The sequence below is a fragment of the Condylura cristata genome, unplaced genomic scaffold, assembly GCF_000260355.1.
Source record: "Condylura cristata isolate star-nosed mole 26May11 unplaced genomic scaffold, ConCri1.0 scaffold00024, whole genome shotgun sequence".
Lineage (NCBI taxonomy): Eukaryota > Metazoa > Chordata > Mammalia > Eulipotyphla > Talpidae > Condylura > Condylura cristata.
In genome coordinates, this window is record NW_004567125.1 from 22,951,829 (window position 1) to 22,971,205 (window position 19,377).

General features: G+C 34.9%; 1 protein-coding gene across 1 annotated transcript in view; it reads left to right on the plus strand.

Annotated features, from left to right (window-relative positions):
- The first annotated feature begins 5,868 nt into the window (after window positions 1-5,868).
- Window positions 5,869-19,377, plus strand: part of CEP350 (centrosomal protein 350kDa) — a 100,147-nt gene continuing 86,638 nt past the window's right edge. The window contains exons 1-7 of the mRNA XM_004688533.2: window positions 5,869-5,941; window positions 7,276-7,319; window positions 9,154-9,268; window positions 11,052-11,211; window positions 13,805-14,427; window positions 16,930-17,043; window positions 19,225-19,338. Coding sequence (XP_004688590.1) covers window positions 5,869-5,941; window positions 7,276-7,319; window positions 9,154-9,268; window positions 11,052-11,211; window positions 13,805-14,427; window positions 16,930-17,043; window positions 19,225-19,338 — 1,243 coding nt within the window. The remainder of the gene's footprint in view (window positions 5,942-7,275; window positions 7,320-9,153; window positions 9,269-11,051; window positions 11,212-13,804; window positions 14,428-16,929; window positions 17,044-19,224; window positions 19,339-19,377) is intronic.

Sequence of the window (19,377 nt, forward strand, 5' to 3'; positions counted from 1 at the left end):
CTACAGGGTCAGTGAGAGGATTCACCAGAGACAGAGTGAGGAACAGAACACTCTCCTGAGCAGTAAGCTGGTCAGGAGAGGTCTGCTGCGCCATGTGGGTCACCTCCTTGGCTGGGAATTGAACTCAAGCTGAAGTGGCTGTAACTTTGTAGTGCTGTGCTTTAACCCTCTGTGCTACCAGGGAGGGCCCCATATCTTTTTTTTTTTTTTTTCCTCAGCGCTGTTGTATATGTTGTTCCTACTGCCTGGAAAACTTGCCCTGTCTTATGTAACTCCTTTATTCATCCTTTTGGTCGCAGATTAAATGACACTTCTTTTCTACTTCCCATGTTAGATGAATTATATTCTTTCACAACACTTGCATTTTTCCCTGAATTTTTTTTTAAAGATTTATTTATTTATATACACAAGAACTAGGGTACAGGCCAGAGATGGGGATGGTGGTGGTAGTGAGAGGATTCACCAGAGACAGAGTTGGGAGCAGAACAGGCGGATTGCCTGAAATACACTGATGAGAGAGAGGAGCAGTTGTCGGGTCAGGAGAGGTCTGCCCTGCCAAGTGGGTCAGCTCCCTGGCTGGAGATCAAACTCATGCTGCAGTGACTGAGGATAGCTTCATAGTGCTATGCTTCAATCCATTGTGCCACCAGGGAGGGCCCCTTTCCCTAAGTATTTTTTTTTTAATTAAAAAGTTTATTTTTACATCATTTTGCACATTTTTTTTTCATCTCAGTTGTAATCCCCACGGGTTTCCCATCACCAAATCACCCCTGTGCCACCACCATAGTCCCGTGCATTTCCCTCCCTTCCCCCCCCCCCTTTTTCGCCCCTTTCCCCCCCCCCCCCCCACAGAATGTCTCTGGTCTATGGTTGTTCATTATTTTTGTTATTTTCTCGCCTGGTCCATTATACTCCTGCTATGAGTGAAACCATCCGGTATTTTTCTTTCTCTTTCTGGCTTATCTCACTAAGCATGATCTTTTCCAGCTCCATCCAAGTTGCTGCAAAAGACATGTGTTTCTCTTTTTTGGTTGCTGAATAATATTCCATTGTATATATGTACCACATCTTTCTAATCCAGTCATCTACTTTTGGGCATTTGGGCTGCTTCCATGTTTTTCCAATTGTAAATAAAGCAGCAATAAACATGGGGGTACAAGTATCTTTTTGAATCAGTGTTTTTGTGTCTTTTGGGTAGATACCTAGGAGTGGGATTGCTGGGTCATAGCCTTTCCCTAAATATTTTTAATCCCATTGTTGCATTTGTTGAATACCCTATTCTGAGCAAGTCTCTAGACTTCTTTCGTGTGGAAACCATATTTATTCTTTTCATTACTGTATCTCCACTGCTTTACAGTATCCATTCATAATATATTCTTGGCATTTCAACAAGTATTATTTGAATGAATGGGTAGCATGGGTCTATTTGAGGAAAGGGGTTTTCACAAAGGTAGAAGAATACAATCTGATGCAGTAATGGGGGTATGGAGAAGTTTACTCCGACATCTTACTGCTCTGTATGGGGGAGTGAGGAATAAAAATGTTCCATATTGTAGATGCTTGTGAGGACAGCTTGTCCTCTAGGCTGAATTTACACTCGGTCAGCAGTTGAGGCATGTAAGTTTAAAAGTGCATTCTCTAAAGAAGTTAAGGTGCAGTGAAGTTCTTGAAAAACTCCTACAGTAGAAGACAGAATCTAGGTGGGAAAGCAAGGTTGCCTTATGGTGATGAAATTATGAGAAAGAATATGGCACTGTGTTACAGATGGTGGCTGAATTTGAATGTTATATGAATAAACCTTAGAGACTTTCTGAAAATTGAGAACTAGCTATATTTAATTTCCAGCTTTGTCTTAATAGCTTACTGACCTTGGACTAGTTCATAGTCTGATACTGTCTTTTTGTTAGTAAAAAGTATACAGATAGTTGCCTCACAGGTTGTGGTGGAGATAGGAAATAATATATGGAAAACATTTCAGCTGTTGGTCTGTCTAGAAGAAACACAGAAAATAATAGCTTTGATTATTAATTACTGACTGCCTTCATGGTGACACTCCCCCCCCCCCCTTAGTGTTAGAGGTGTATATTTTGGTTTTTAATGGGATTGTTCCTGGTAAGTATTCTGGAGCTTCAGAAGAGAGATGTTCTAAGATGGTTGGGGAATAGGATTAGTTCTCTCCACTAATGCTCATTTTTATGGAATTGTTTTGGTGGCTTCAAGCTTCAGAGCAGAAGTGAAGGTAGTACCTAAAGCTACAGTTCTCAAAATGGGCAGTGTACTTGTGTAAACCTTCAAAATGCAAATATTTTTAAAGATTTATTTATTTATGCATACAGAAGTGGGATACCGGCCAGAGGTGTGGGGGGTGGGGTGAGAGGATTCGCCAGAGACAGAGTGGGAAGCAGAACAGGCAGACTGACGAAGTACATTGCTGAGGGGAGCAGCAGGTGGATCAAGAGAGGTCTGCTATGCCCTGTGGGTCACCTCTCTGGCTGGGGATTGAACTTGTGCTGCAGTGGCTACGGTAGTGCTATGCTTTTAACCTGTTGCACCACAGGGAGGGCCTGCAAGTGCAAATGTTCGCACATCACCTACACCACTCCCAGATAGTCTGCCTGTATATTCATATGATCACACTCCCCACTCATCCAGCAGAGGCACCCTCCCATTCATGTTCAGCAACCTGCAAGGTCACCACTCTAACCCAGTTGCCACATCTTCCCTCTTTTGTTTTAAATTAAATTTATTTTTTTTATTATTTAAAAATTTTTATTTATTTTAAAGATGTATTTGTTTACGTATACAAGAACTGGGGTACAGGCAGTAAGAGGATTTATCAGAGAGAGTAGGGAGCAAAACAGGCAGATCTTCTACAATACAGTGCTGAATGGAGCAACAGGTGAGACAGGAGAAGTCTGCTGCTACATCATGTGGATTAGCTGGCTGGTGGAGAATCAAACTCTTGCTGCAAAGGCTGGTGATAACTTGATAGCTCTGAGATTTAACTCCTGAACCACTAAGGAGGCCCTCCAGACCCTCCAGATCTTTCCTCTTTCCTACATATCTAAGGTTCCTGGAGGAGGTTCGCCTCAGGGCCTTTGTTAGTGCTGTCCCCTCAGCCTAGAAGGTTTTGTCTTCTCACTCTTCTCACAGTCAGCTGCATCTCTCCTTCCAAGAGGGAAAAGAAACCAGAAAGGAAGGAAGAAGGAGAGGCGGATAAGGTGAATAGCTGGGAGTATCTGTAATGACTCAGGCGTTGCAGGGCTAAAGGCAAGGCTGGGAGAAGCATTGGAGGGAGGTGAGAGGATGAAGGAGTAATAGGCCTTCATCCTGGTAGTAAGTACAAATCTGGTAATAGGGACAAAGTGTGAGAGGCAAGGAGTAAGCAGAAGTGACCCAGTGAGTGAAAGGCTGTTGGAAGGTAGGGGATCAATGCAAAATGGGAGTGGTCAGTAATAGGTTGTTGGGTAATACTGGTAGGTAAGCTGTAGTGATACAGAGTGACAGGTGAGTGTGTTTGAAGGAAGGTGCAAAGGAAATGATGGGAAGAAAGAAGAAATGGGACAGAAGCAGGCCAGATGGGGTAGATGACTGGAAATGTGGAGCCATAATGGAAAGCGACTTGACAAAGGCAAGGTGATAGACAGGAGAGTAATAACAGAAAGAGGAGTCAGTGAGTGGAAAAGGGGTTGATGACAGTAGCGGAGAGGGGAGTGTTCCACACTCACTAGCAGCAGATGGTCAGGTTCAATGGAAGGAACGTCCTGAACACAGGTGAAGAGAAGCAGTTGTCATTGCCGTTACCTACTCTGGTAACCTCAGTTCTACCTACAGGTTTCTAGAATTTGTTATTAGCTTGACTTTTTTCGCTCCTTCTTTTATTCGTCTTTATTCCACATATAAGTGACACTATCTGGTATTTGTCTTTCTCCTGACTTTGCTTAGCATAATCCCTTCTGCTCCATCTATGTTGTTGTAAATGGCAAGAGTATATATGTACTATTTCAGAGAATTTATAAATTCCTTGAATTTCATTATTAACCTGGAGAAGTATACATCTACTAAATTGTGAGACTGTAGAAGTTAGAAATATTTTTTCTTTATTTCTATAACACAATGCTTTTCACAAATTAGGTACCCCCAAGATGTTATTTTGCCAAATGCAAATTTACTTGCATATTGATGTGAAATAGGCTATTGCAGTGATAAACTGTTGGTATGCAAGTTTACTTTACAGTCTCAGTCTTAAATGGCAAAGATTTTTACATTGGTTAAAAGAAAATCCTATTTTCTGTGTACAAGATTTTCTACAATCAATATTCCTAGAAAGCTGAGAATTAAAAGAACAAGTCAGGTATAATAAAATTAAGCCAAACTTACTTTTACTAATAGCATATAAAATAAAATTAGGTACTAACACACATTTCTCTGGGAATAAAGGTAACTTTTTATTGAAGAAATGTAAAATTGATTTTAGGATCGTTTAGTCACATGCCTGGAGGCAGGAATTCTCATTTCTTTGTGGTATGGACCTCTTCATAGGGCTGCGTGATTATCTTCATGACATGGCTGCTAGATCGTTAAGAGAGAACCAACAATGCCTTTTATTATGACTTAGTCTTGAAAGTAACATATTGTCACTTCAACCACATTTGATTTGTTAAAGGGAGTCACAAAGTCAATCTGTATTCATTTATTCATTAAGAGAAAAACTTAAGTTCTATTTCTTGAAGAAAGGCCTTTTTGGTTGTGATTTATTTATGCATACAGAACTGGGATATGGGCCAGAGATGTGGAGAGCAGGGGGGTGGGATGGAGTGAACAGATTCACAAGAGACAGAGTGGGGAGCAGAACAGGCAAGTTGACTGAAATACACTGCTGAGGGGAATAGTGGGCTGGTCAGGAGAGGTCTGCCATGCGGGTCACCTCCCTGACCGGGGATTGAACTTCTATTGCAGTGGCTGCAACAGAAGCTTCATGGTGCTGTGCTTTGACTAGTTGTGCCACCAGGGAGGGCCCAGTTGTGGAGATATTCTAAAGCCACCACAAGTGTTCAGCAGTTAAGTAGGATAGAAATTTATAGTAAAAAAAAAAAAAAAAAATAGAAGGGACTATGCAGAATATATTAATGATTGTGTTAGTATTTTGAGGCTAGGAATGAGTTTTCCCTCTGTATTTCCCAAACATTATGTGTTGTTATGTAACCTTTCCAACAAAATAATTCCTCCATATTCATGGGAAAATATAACTTGTCAGCAGACTAGCTAGCTAGCATAAGCAGTTTAGGCTCTTTGAATCACGATATATTTTTTCTTTTTATTCCTTCATTTTTTTATTGTGGTAAAATGCACAACATAAAATTTAACCATTTTAACCACTTTTCAGCATATTATTTAGTGATATTAAGTACATTCACATTATTGTACAATCATCACCACATTCATATCCAGAATTCATTCCATCTTATAAAGCTGAAACCATTAAATAGTAATTCCCTATTTCCTCCCCTTTCATTCGCCATTGCAGTCACTGTTCAGTTTTCTGTCCTTACGATTTTGACTACAGTGGGCATCTCATATAAGTTGAATCACATGGAAATGTTAAATAGCAGCTGTACGATGTTACATTCCCATAAGCAGTGCACAGAGTCAATTTCTCCACATCTTCATCAAAACTTGTTAATTTTTGTTAGTAGTTGACTTTGGTTGGTGTGAAGTGATCATAATATAATTTTTAATGGTTTAGTTTTCCAAGGAAAAATAAAGTTATTGGATGAGCAAGAACTCTCAAAAGGGTATAAATATAACTTTTAGAGATGATAAAATTCAAATGAATGCTGGTTGTGTGATTGTAGGTAAATTGGCAGGATGAGGAGCAGCAAATCAAAAGAGGTGCCTTTACCAAATTCAAGGAACTTTCAAAGCAAGGAGACAGTTCAAGGTATGATTTTTTTTTAATGGAACTAAATCCCTTGTTTAGGTCATGTTATAAAAGTTGAAACTAATCAATAAATGAAAATTATATTGGTTTATTGAAAGATTAATAATTTTAAGAATTCAATTTTGTCTTAAATATACATGGTACTTCACCTTCAAAGGTATCCTGTGGTAAACTGTTTTGAAAGGAAAAATATTTTTAAAAGATTCAGTGTATAGCTGATTAGTTTTAGGCAATTTCTTAGAAGTTCTAACTTACTATCACTAAGTAGTATAAAATAGCTCCTAGTGTCGTTATAGACCTATAGTGCACAGATAAGCAATAGCCTTATTGAATTCTTTTTATTTTTTTATATATATTTTTTACATCATTCTTCATTTTGTACATTTTTCATCTGTTATAATTTCCATGGACTTCCTACCAGCACTTCACCTGTTTACCATCACATAGTCCCATGTGTTCTTCCACTATAGTCCCATGTGTTCTTCCATCTCAGTTTTGTTCCTGTTCCCCTCTCCTCCCTTGTAGAATGTCTGTGGTGTATAGTTGTTAGTTGATGTTCGTTTTTACTTTATTACAATCATTGTGTGTGTGTGTATATATATATATATTTTTTTTCCTGGTCCCATACATTCCTGTTATTAGTGAAACCATCTGGTTTTTATTTAACTCATTTTAAATGATTAATTGGGGATATCAGTAACTTTAATTTAGGGCATGAAATTGATAAACAGTACAGTACATCTGGAGGAATATTATTGGGTTTGTAAATGATGTGAAGATCAAGTCACATAAGGTACATTTGGAAGAAATGAAAATACTTATCCTAGAGAAGGATGACTCCAAGGAAATTTAGTGTTTTATACTATTTGAAAGACTGTTATTTGAAAAACTAAATAGATTTTACTGTTACTTCTACTGGTAGATGGAAATCTGAAGTAGTTTTCTAATCTTTTAATCTTCTAATCTAATCTTTTCATATCAGTGTGAAATACAGTACAAAATTTTGCTCAGTTTATTGGGTAAGTTGAGAATACTTTTCATTGTTGGAGATGCTGACAGGGGTGTATGTGGGAATGTCAGTCCAGCTATCCTAAGTATGTATAAAACTAGTGCCTGATACAACTCTAAATCATGTATTGGGATTCTTAACATTAAAGGCTAGGAAAACAACCACATTTTGGTTCCATTTAATATAAAGCACTTGCTGAGGAATGGTTCTACCTAATAAAATGATTCTTAAACTTTTGTATGCATTTGGGAGTCTATTAAAATGCAAATTATAAGGTTCATTTCAGAAATTTCATATTTAGTAAATAGCACTTTTTCCCTGGCAGACATAACCACATCATGGAATGCACTTTCTCAGACCAAGGCTGCTGTAAGTATAGTTTCCTTTTATTTATTTCCATTCATTTATTTGGTTTTAAATAGATAGGAAAATAAATTTTCTAAGAAGTTGTATGTTACAAAATTAACATAAATGACAGTAGTAAAGGGATAATAAGTAGTAAAGTAGTAAAGGGATAATCAGGAGTCTGCCTTAAGGTGTCAGGAACATAAATACAATTGCATATAAAATAGTAAAATAATTTGGGTTATTTATTTTCCTTTAGTAAATTTGTTCATTTGGAATGTTGAAATGAAGATTCAAAATATAAATTTAATTTGGGAAGGTGGCAGTGTGTCTTTAGAAAGTTCCAAGTCAGAGACAGTGAAAGAAATGGTTTTTCCTTGAATGAACTGTTGCTTTCTTTTTGAGGCGATCATGGACTGTTTTCTCTCCATACTACTGAAGAAGAATGACTATAGGCAGCTTTTTCTCACTAGACAATCTTGTCTAGGGTTTAGGAGTCCAAATTTGGCAAGTGATGTATAGTCTTTTCATAGAGAGATCCTTTCTCTTTTCTTTGCTTGCTGGGCAGAGTAATCTTCTAATCTGTCCTTGTTTTCTTTTGTATCCTACCTAAATTTGAATCACTTTTTTACTGTCTGAATTTGGTATTTTCTGTCCTCTAATCTTTTGAATTGTTTTGAAAATGAAATCTGGAAAAGTACTATAGTCTAGACTTGGTAATAACACGGGATCAAAGTTTCACCTTATGAGTACATCAATATGCTCTCCTACATAAATATTATACATCTATACTGTAGGAATAGTTTATATTCTCAATTTAATTTACAGTTGAACTCATTTAGAACTGATCTATTAATAGATTTTTTCAAAACTGTGGTTTTTTTATTTTAAATAAAAAATTACAATTGAGATACAGTATTTAAAGCATACAATTTGATAAGCAAAGCCAGTATTTTTTTAAAAGGAGTGTTTGGTAAGGGTGACAAAGGGCTCAATATAAATGGGGATAAAGTATAATACAGAACTATTAAGGAATTTTTTTTTAAGATTTATTTATTTATGCTTATAGAACTGGGGTATAGGCCAGAGGTGTGGTGGGTGAGAGAATTCACCAGAGACAGAGTGGGGAGCAGATCAGGCAGATTGACAAAGTACACTGTTGAGGGGAGCAGCGGATGGGTCAGGAGAGGTCTGCCACACCATGTGGGTCAGCTCGCTGGCCGGGGATAGAACTTGTGCTGCAGTGGCTTAGGAGAGATTCATAATGTGATGCCACCAGGGAGAGCCCTACGAAAATTTTATAAAGAATTATTCCAATTGTGTGAGTGTCTTCCTGACTATTCAGGACAAAGTCCCTTTTAAAATCTTTAAAAAATGATGGTATACCAGAAATTGATTTATGTTTTAAGGTACATGGGAACTTGAATATCCATCCTGTTAATGAAACTTACTTTATAGTCATAAGATTATACAAAATTGTGAACATTTAAGTAGTTCTAAATTTTAGTAGAGCTCAATTGTTGTTTACTCATTTTTTGCATGTTAAGTGGGAATGTACAAGATATATAAGATTTACAACATATTTCAGAAAATTTACTATTTTTAAAAAGTCCCTCAGATAAGTAGAAACTCTTGATATTCTTTAGAATCTTGTGATTTTACTGTACAAATTTACCAGTTGTTGTAAGCTGAAGTAATAAATAATGAAAAAATAAGCATTACAAGAAAACATTCCTGAGTTTTTTTTTTCTTTGAAGAAAGGTATTTTACAATATAATTTTAAATCACTATGTAAATTGAAGGTAATTGGATTATTTACAGAATTAATCTATGTGTTGTGGTGGTGTTTAAACTTTAGCTGAGACACATTGAAAACAAATTAGAAGTAACCCCTGCAAATACAGCTGTGTTTGATGCTGTCATGGATGCCAAGAAACCTTCTTCAAGTGCTACCCGAAAAATAAGTAGAAAAGGTATGAACTTACTTTCAGAGACATAAGTATATTAAATAAATTTTTGATATTTTGTTTCAATTTAATTTCTTTTTACAGTCCAGTGTTTGTTTACTCTTTATCAGAGACTGTACCTCCAACATCTTTTATACTGAGTAACTAAAGCAGGCTCATATTCATTGACATTAGGTGATGTTTTTACCTTTTTCTTTTTTTTCTTTTTTCTTTTAAAACACTTTATTTTTACATCATTTTGTACATTTTTTTTTTCATCTCAATTGTAATCCCCGCAGGGTTCCCATCACCGAGTCACCCGTGTTCCATCACTATAGTCCCGTGTACTTCTCCCCCTCCCCCCGTTTTTGGTCCCATTCCCTACTTCACCCCCACAAAATGTATATGGCTAGCTGTTCATTATTCTTATTATTTTCTCACCTAGTTTATTATACTCTTGCTATGAGTGAAACCATCTAGTATTTTTCTTTCTCTTTCTGGCTTATCTCACTAAGCATGGTCTTTTCCAGCTCCATCCAAGTTGCTGCAAAAGACATGTTTCTTTTTTTTTGGTTGCTGACTAATATTTCATTGTACCACATCTTTCTAATCCAGTCATCTACTTTTGGGCATTTGGGCTGCTACCTTTTTCTTTTTTTTAAAGATTTATTTATTTATGCATATAGAACTGGGGTACTGGCAAGAGGTACAGGGGCGATGAGTGGATTCACCAGAGACAGAGTGGGGGAACAGAACAGGCAGATTGACGAAGTACACTGCTGAGGGGAACCGTGGGCGGGTCAGGAGAGGTCTGCCGTGCCACATGGGTCACCTCCAGAGTGGGGATTGAACTCATGCAGAAGTGGCTTTAGCTTCTTGGTGCTGGGCTTTAACGTGCTGCGCCACCAGGGAGGACCCACCTTTTTCTTTTTAAAAGATTTATTACTTATTTATTCATGGAAGAATTGGTGTAGAGGCCAGAGGTGTTGGGGAGGGGTGGGTGGGGTGGGGTGGGGTAGAAGGACAGAATTACTGAAGCAAACTGCTGAGGGGAGCAGCAGATGAGACAGGTCTACTGTACCATGTGAGTTAGCTCTCTGGCCAAGGAATCAAACTCAGGCTGCAGTGGCTGTTGATGCCTTGAAGTGCAAGGCTTATTAACCTCTATGCCACCGGAGGGTCTGCCAGGCTTAACCCCTATGCCACTGGGGAGACCCCCATCTCACCTTATTTTTGATTAGGGACTTTAGCACCAATTTATCACTTAACAGTGAGTTTTCTTTTCTTTTTAGTAATGAGTATTTGGGAATATATATAAATCTTTTTTTAAAAAAATCACAGGTATTTCATCACTTTGAAATTTAGTTGATTTAAAATTATAAATGAAATATCTGTCTTACATATACTGTTACAAATTGGTTTAACAGAAATAAGTTCCTTGTTTAGTTTTTATGTGTTTAATCTCACGATTTCATAATTAGTGGGCTAAAATCTACAGATTGGTACTTTCTGCCCAAACTTGAGTTTTTAAAATTTGTGAGTCTGATGGATTTTATCTGGTACTTCTTTTTTGAGTAAGACAGAACCTTTGATAAAAAGAAATTTTATATGTAAAATTTCATTTTTCGTTGTTTGGTCAGAACACAATCTTTATAAGTTACTATAACTATCAATCTGAGTTTTCCATCTACTTACATAATATCCAACTATATAACAAAAATTTATATATACCTGTTACTTTGTTAGTATCCAAATTCAGAAATTATTATATTTTATAGCATATGTGTTCAAAGTTTTCTTTTTCCTTCAGATGGTAGATACCTGGATGATTCTTGGATTAATGTGTCAACTTCCAAATCTTCTAAATCACGTAAAGAAAAATCTCGTAGTCCTCTCAGAGTTACCACCCTAGAGAGTAATGTAAAGAAGAATAATCGCGTGGAATTTCGTGAACCTTTGGTTTCTTACAGGTCAGCAATAAACTTTTTTTAAAAAAAAGTTACATGGGGTTCATCAGTAATTATTTACAATAGCACCATGGCTATAGTAGTATTACTGCTGTGGTCTTTTACAAAAACATAAAAATCTTCAATTCTGGGAAGAAAGTAGTATTCATGTGTGTCCCATGCCACCACCATTGTAGTAAATGTTTTCTACAAATTTCTCAAATCTCCGGAAGTTGGGTTTTTACCCTTTTTATCTCACATAGGGTATTCTGCGTAATGAGTTTTGTTTAACTTTGTTTTCTTACCTTTTATAGTTACCTAAAATTTTTTACTGAAAACATGAGGTGGTTTATTATTTTTACTTCATGTCATCAACTTATTCAATGAGATGTTCAAGACTGATATATGAATTTTGATAGTATGAGTAATATAAAGTGCTCTGTATTTTTGTTAGCTGATAATAAACACTGACCTTTTATTTCTTTGTTTCATATATAAGCATTTTTAGTGTTTTAAAGTATCAGTCAATAAGTAAATCAAGTTGTTTAATGATGCTTAGTGCTCGTTTTATTTCTACTCTTAAATTTGAGATTAAAAAACTAGGTAATCCAGGTGGATTATGAGTACCATTTTTTAATATGTTCCACTGAATGCAATTTTGAAATACTTGGATAAAAATATTTAGTAGGCAATTGGATATGTTTCAGGGTTGGTAAGATAAATTTATGAATTGTCAGATGTGTTAAAACTATAGAAGTAGTGGGAAAAATATATATCAAGAAGACCGAGCACTTAATATGGGTATAAGTTCATAGTTTAGATAAAGGAAAAAAAAAAATTGAAGACTAATCAGAGTTCAGAATCTTTAACCACACAAATATAAAGTAATTAGCCTAGAACCAAAACCATTATCAGAATTGAAATTAAATTACTACTTATATAATATGCTTCTTGCAAAGAATACTATTTTATATTTAAAATCGTGTAAATTATGCCTATAGTAGCATTTTCATGTTGCATTATACTTTGATTTTATATCAACCTATTCCATCAGTTTATGTAAAACTGTAAATCTGCCTTATTCTCAAAGCATTAGTTTAATGGCTCTCATTTAGTAAGTATTCAATGAAGTTTTTCCATTTTATTATGAAATTTTAAAAAATTACAGAAAAGTAAGAGTTGTGCATAGTGAACCTGTTTTACATGTACTCAGTAAATACTTTGTGAATGAAAGACTATATAAAATTACCTTTTTTTCATCAGTTCACCTTCCCTTTTTAAGATTGAGGAATGCTATATAACATACGATTTTATGCTTTTTAGACCTAAATCATTTAAATTAAATAGTTGCATTCTGGTCAAGATAGTGAAACGATTGTATTTTGTCTTGATCTTTAGTAAAAGCTGGTAACATGCAGTTCTCAACCCCCATTTGTTTAATAACCATTCAGAAGAATAGCTAATAATATATTTTGGGAAATAGACCCCAGTAAGAATAGAATGAAAACTATAGGCTTAACTCTTTAGAGAAATGCATATACAATTTTGTTCATTCTATATACATAATTACCATGTTATGTTGTGATAAAGTCATGGTCTTAAGACTTTTCATGGTATTTAGAATTTCAATCTTCTATTTGAAACATCTAGTTCAGTGCCCTATAATAGAACCACTAACATAAACCACATGTGTACTTTAAACACACACAACACATAATTTACATTCTTTTTTGTTCTAATTTACATTACATCACATCTCATTTTGGACTTGCTTTTATTCAAGTGCTCAGTAGCCATATGTCTACTTTTGTAGAATCCATAGGCCCAGGTTGTTATGTCTGCTTTAAAATTTTGTTGGATTTTTTTTTAATGTTCTTCTTAATGTTCATTAACCTCCTGTTTAATGAACTGTTCTATTCCTACAGTATGTGTATTAGAATAGAAATAGTCTCTGAAGGAAACTTTTTCTAGAATTTTTATGAGTACAGATGTGGACCTTATAGTATGTAATTTGGTTTCTACCAATCTTCTTTGCTTTAGAATTTCTAGATATGCTTTACAGAGTTTTAGGTTGCCACAAATATGGTCTGTGGTTCAGAGAGGATTACCTTTACTAAGCCACATTTATTTGTAGGAAAATATCTATTGTATGTCCACTTTATTTCTGCTCAATCTATTTGTTAACTTAGCACATTATTTAGAGGTTACTCATGTGAAATGCCAGTGTTTGAGGACTTTTCCCCCATGCATTTAAGATTTCATGGAGGAGTAAAATGTAATAGCACTGATAGTCAATTAGTAATAGGTGACAAGTCAATATCCAAAGTCAGATTGTAATCCCATTTCCTGGGGTACTTAAAAATGTTTCTTCATATATCTTTTATTTCTTATTTTATAATAATGCAGATTATGATTTAGCTTATTTGCCACCTAATTTAATAGAGGGGTATCTGGTCTTAACATTAATGTTTATTTTATTATTTTTGATGAACTGGAATTTCTAGGTTTTTGGGATCTCTACTACTAACTTAGAGCTCTCCATTTAGTTTGTATGACATGTTTTAGTTTGAGTGGTTTTTGTACTTTTTATCAAATGCTTATTATTTTTTAATAATAGGGAAATCCATGGGACACCATCTAGTATAAGTCCCAGCCACGTAGAGTCAAAGCCTGTATATTGTATGGATGTTGATGAAGAAAAAGCTGAGAGTGGGAATCCATTGATATGCAGTCGAGAAGAACGGAATATACGTTGCTATGATTTTGAGAGCTCTCAATCATCTCTCAATGACACAGTTGTTAGGTTTTTAAATGATCGACCAGCAATTGATGCATTGCAAAATTCTGAATGTTTAGTTAAAATGGCTGCTCCTATGAGAACTGAAGAAGAAAAGCCTAACAGGACAAAAGGAAATGAGAATATTCTGAAGGCTTCTGTGAATAACATGGGTAATGATGATGTTGATCCAAAAGTGTTAAGGCTCACTGACTCTTCTCCATCCTCTACTAGTACTTCGAATTCCCAAAGATTAGATATCTTAAAGAGGCGACAGCACGATGTAAAACTGGAAAAACTCAAGGAGCGGATTAGGAAACAGTGGGAACATTCAGAAGAAACAAATGGCCGGGGCCAGAATCTGGGTCATCTTAATCACCCAGTGATGGTTGTTAATGTTGATAGCTCAGTCACAGCAAAAGTCAGGAAAGTGGCAGCAGCACCACCTGCTCCAATATACAAAGGTTTGTATTCAGTCTTTGTATCTATCTCTCTCTACTCCCGTGTCCCCCTTTCTCTCTGGGAAGTGCTTTGAGAGATCACCGATAGAACAATGTGCTATTGTCAAATCCAATCAAAATAAGAAATTAATTCTAAATACATGTTAGAAATGCAAATTCTTAGATCCCACACTGGACCTAAATCAGACTTTCTGGAAATAGATTTCAAGAACTTTACTTTTTAACAAATCCCTCAAAAATTTTAATAGTTTGAGAGCCTCTTTGTAAACATTTAACAGATTGAACACAACTGAAAAAGAAAGTACCATTTTCAGAAAACTAGAAGAATATTACTCTTGTTCTGTATCTGGGAACTTAAAGTGACATTTGAAAGATAGTTCATTCAGTTCTAGTTACATTTAAAGTTATTAGATATTTTGATCCTGTTATATGGACTTTCAGTTTTTACAAGCTACAGTCATTACAGTCCCTTCCCTTCCACCCCCCAAATGTTTAAAAAAACAAATACTTAAATCAGATTTATTCCAACACTAATAGATTTGCACTGAGAAAATTCTTTTCCTACAGATTGTTGTTTTTAGCCAATTGAATTTTTATTGTCTTCAGTAATATGTATTTTTATGTTCCTGAAATTATTTACACAGGAACATCCGTGTAGTTTTAAATAAAGAATTGATTCATTGATCAGGTTATTCTTTGTTAGCGTTTCATTATTAAAACTTCTACCATTGTGGGTTTTCTTTTGTGGACAACTTCTCCAAGTTTAGTTTTTTTAGATAAACATGTCAAAATATTGTTAAGATTTATTTCTTATGTTAATTATTAATAGACCAACACCATTTTTTGCTTTAGTCAGTTTTGTTTTGTATTTTTCTATCAGGTCTAGTTTTTCTCCGACCATAGTTTTGCAGTTTTTGTTGTACTAAGGTGCCTTCAGTCATTTTTTTCCTCTAGAACAAATTAGACAATGTATAGTTTGAGGAAGTATCTTTATTTTGTTGCTTTTTGTGTTATACTAGTGATACTCATTGTGAATTAGATAAAAATTGGATAATTTGCATTTTATTTTAGTTAATCAGCATAAAATTGTGAGCAGTTCTCTTTACTGTACTGAAAATTGCCTTGTTATCCATTACTGACCTAATGTGTTAATATTCTTCTAGCCACTGTGTACCTGGAGTAAATTGTCTGCCCTATTAGCAAATGGTGTGGTCAAAATTTTACACTTACATCAGACTCATTTAAGACATAATGTGATTTTAAGATTTGTTCATTTTAGAAGTCAAAGCTCTAAAAATCCAAGTTATTCCACTAAGACAGTTTATTTGAATCTGTATTTATTTATAAATTTATATAAATTTAAAAATTAAATGTACACAGTAAAGAATCAATGTGACAACCACAATTATAGATTTCTCTAGTTACATAAAAGTGACTAGCTTTTGCATATTCATCTTTTTTTTTAACATGCTTAGTTATAGTAAAATATTTTATAAGTAGAGCTTTTGGGGCTCATTTATGAAATGTTATGTACATTTGAAAAATCATAAGAGAATATGTTTTCTAATGTCCTGAGTTTGATTTTCCCAATAGTAAAGGATTGTTTTTCTGAAAACTTTTTGGTAATTTATTATGAAATCCTCTTTTAAAAATTTGTAGAGCTGCTCAGCATCATTAGTTCTTAGGGAAACAGAAATCAAAGCCACAGTGAAATACTGTTTCATACCTATGAATGTGGCTATAATAAAAAGGCATACAATAACAAGTATAGGTGAGGATGTGGAGAATTTGGAATTCTCATACATTAATGGTGAGAATGTAAATGGTGAAGCTGCTTTAGAAAACTGGTTGGTGGTTCCTCTGCAAGTTAAAACATTAGGTTACCATATGGCCCACTACTCTTAGGTATAATATTCAAGGGAATTGAAAACATGTCCAGACCAAAAAAGAAACTTGGACGTGAATGTTCATAGCAGCATTATTAATAATAGCTAAAAAGTAGAAACAACCCAATTATCCATCAGCTCATGAATAAACAAATGTTGGTATATTCATATTATGAAATGTCCTTCAACAATAAAGAAGAAAGAAAACCATGATAGAAGTTACAATGTGGATAAAAGAATATGGGTGTAGGAGACCACATATTGTATGATTACATTAATATGAAAGGTCCCAAATAGATATTTTTAGATAAAAATTTTTAGAATTTAAAACATTTTTAGATAGAAGTACAGTAGTATTTTGTAGGAGATGGATACAGTGGTATGGGGAATGACTACTAATTGATATAGGGCTTCTCTTCAGATGATGAAGTGCTCTGGAATTAGGTTGTGGTGATAATTGAATGAAGTCATAAATATACTAAAAAACAGCGCTGTACTTTTTTAAAGTATAAAAGTATAAATTTTAAAGTACATTAATTATAACTCACCAAAAAAGAAAAGTAACAGAACTTATATAGCAACTTTGATAAGAATGTTCTGTATTGTTGGTATATATTAGGCTTCAATCCTTCAGAGACCAAGATTCGAACACCTGATGGGAAAGTGTGGCAGGAGGCAGAGTTTCAAAACATGAGTAGAGAACTTTACCGGGACTTAGCACTTCATTTCACAGGTGAGAGAATTTTCTTAGCTTTTGTGTCTTTTATCATATATACTGTCTAACTTAAAATATTTAAACATAAAATCATCACTAAAGATCTTTCTGTTTTTTACTGCATGTATACCATAGTGGTAACACTTTCAGTCATAAGTTTGAACTTCTAAGTTCAGTGACAGGGTTAAAATTAGCATATGTGTTTGATGAGAGGGAAATTAGGCTATTTTTAAACTGAGGGACTTTGAGAGTCATGCCTTTCTGATTTAAGGAAACAGCATTAGTATTTTTGAAGTTTACTGACTCTAGACTTATATGATCAATAATTGAGCAGTCAGCAAATGAAACACTAACATGAATACAAATCAAGAAGAAAAATGAACATTACAGGAATAATATTAGAGAATTAGAAAGAGGAGGAATTTATGGAAGTTTGGAAGAAGAAAATAGGAAGGTGTGAATAATTGTTACAACTTATTGAATACCTATAATTATGGGCAAGATGTGGGTAGTCTTTTTTTTTCCTTAAAGTTGGGGAATGAAGACTCAAAAGTAATTTTCTCAAGGTTGCATAGAGAAATTAAAGAATTGTACCCAAGATTTAAAGTCACTCTGTCTGACTTTAAAGCCTGAGATCTTTATAATAAGCCCCCATTAAGATTCTGTTAATAAATACTGTGTTCAGCCTGTTTTTCTTTTGTATAAGAACTCTATGCAAAATTTATTTTTCCCTTGGCAGAATAGTAATATAATAGTTGAGAGCAAAGATTTTAGAGTTAGCTTATATGGCTTCAAATTCTGGCTCTGCTACTTATTACCTTTATATACTACCTAGGTGGCATAATATCTCATCTTTGATTTTCTCATCTGTAAAATCGGAAATAATATATCATAAGACAGTATTATAGACTAACACATTATGTATATATCAAAGGATTCTTTTAGAGATCTGCCTATTCTGCCTTCTTTCTTGTTTTGGTGGGTGAACTCTGTCCCTTTCAAATACCACCCTTTGGTGGGTGAACTCTGTCCCTTTCAAATACCACCCTAATCTACTTGTCTTTTAGATTCTATTTGGTCTTGTATGCTTAAAGATAGTATTTCAACCCTGTTTCCATGAAGCTTCTTGCATCATCAAGTTTTCCCTCTTTACAAACCATCAACTCTATCCCCATCAACATATTGTTTGAAACATGCTATTATTTAAGCTATCATGAAAAAACCTGAAGGTTTTACAATAATCTATAAAGCCCTACATGATATAGCCCTCAGTTATGTCTTTACCCTTTTTCTTACTATATATCTCTTTGTTTACTTTAGCCAACCAGTCTCTGGTGTTTTTTAGACACTATGAATGTTCCTGCCCTACGACCTTTGATTCATAATTCCACTTTTTCCAGCAATAGAGCACTATATGTACTTTAAAATATATCTGTTCAGATATGTAATTTCAAATTTATATGTATAGTCCCCAAGGTTGGAATTCTAAAATGACTAGTAATTTGTGTGTGAAATACCTTAATACATTCCACTGACATAACCATAACTAGGCCTAATTTGGGAATATTGAGTATTTTATAAAATCTTATTCTAGAAGTTCATGAATATCTAAGTTATGTGGGTATTTCTATTGTTTTTAAAAATTTATTTGTAGAACTGGGGTGTAGGCCAGAAGTCTGGGGTGGGGGGTGATGAGAGGGTTCACTAGAGACGGAGTGGGGAGCAGAACCGGCAGATCTGCTGAAATACACTGCTGTGGGCGAGACAGTGGAGGTCTGCTGCACGGCCCGTGGGTTAGCTCCTTGGCTGGGGATCAAATGCTAACCGCTAGCCAGAGAGGCAATAGCATGATATTTCTAAACGAAAAGGAATCTTTGAAAAGTGCTTGCCCTCTAAGGTTCTATAATTACTATGACCATGACTTCAGAAGCATTACTGTGCAGCTTCTTTGTGTTTGTGAAAACAAGGTGAATTTTGAAGCATATCCTTGAGTAGGCACCTAAAAGTCAGTAGAGCTAATCTTTACCGTTCTATAAAAGGAGATGTTATTGGTAGCTTATGGGTCATAGACATTGCCTCAGCAAAGGTTTCTTCTTCCTTATCTGAGTCTTATATGTTATACTTATTTTTCCTACTGGACAAAGGGTGAGTGAATAAGTAGAAGTCATAATATTTGTTGTAAATGTTTCTACTTTTCAGATGATGTCTCTGTGAAAAAGAAACCTGCTGAGAAGAATAGAGAGAAAAAAGTAGTCAAGCCTGTAAGAAAAGTCCAAAAGGTAGCACAGTTATCAAGTCCAGATTGCAAAACAGGTTAGTTTTTTCAGTATCATGTCTATCCTTAAGTTATAC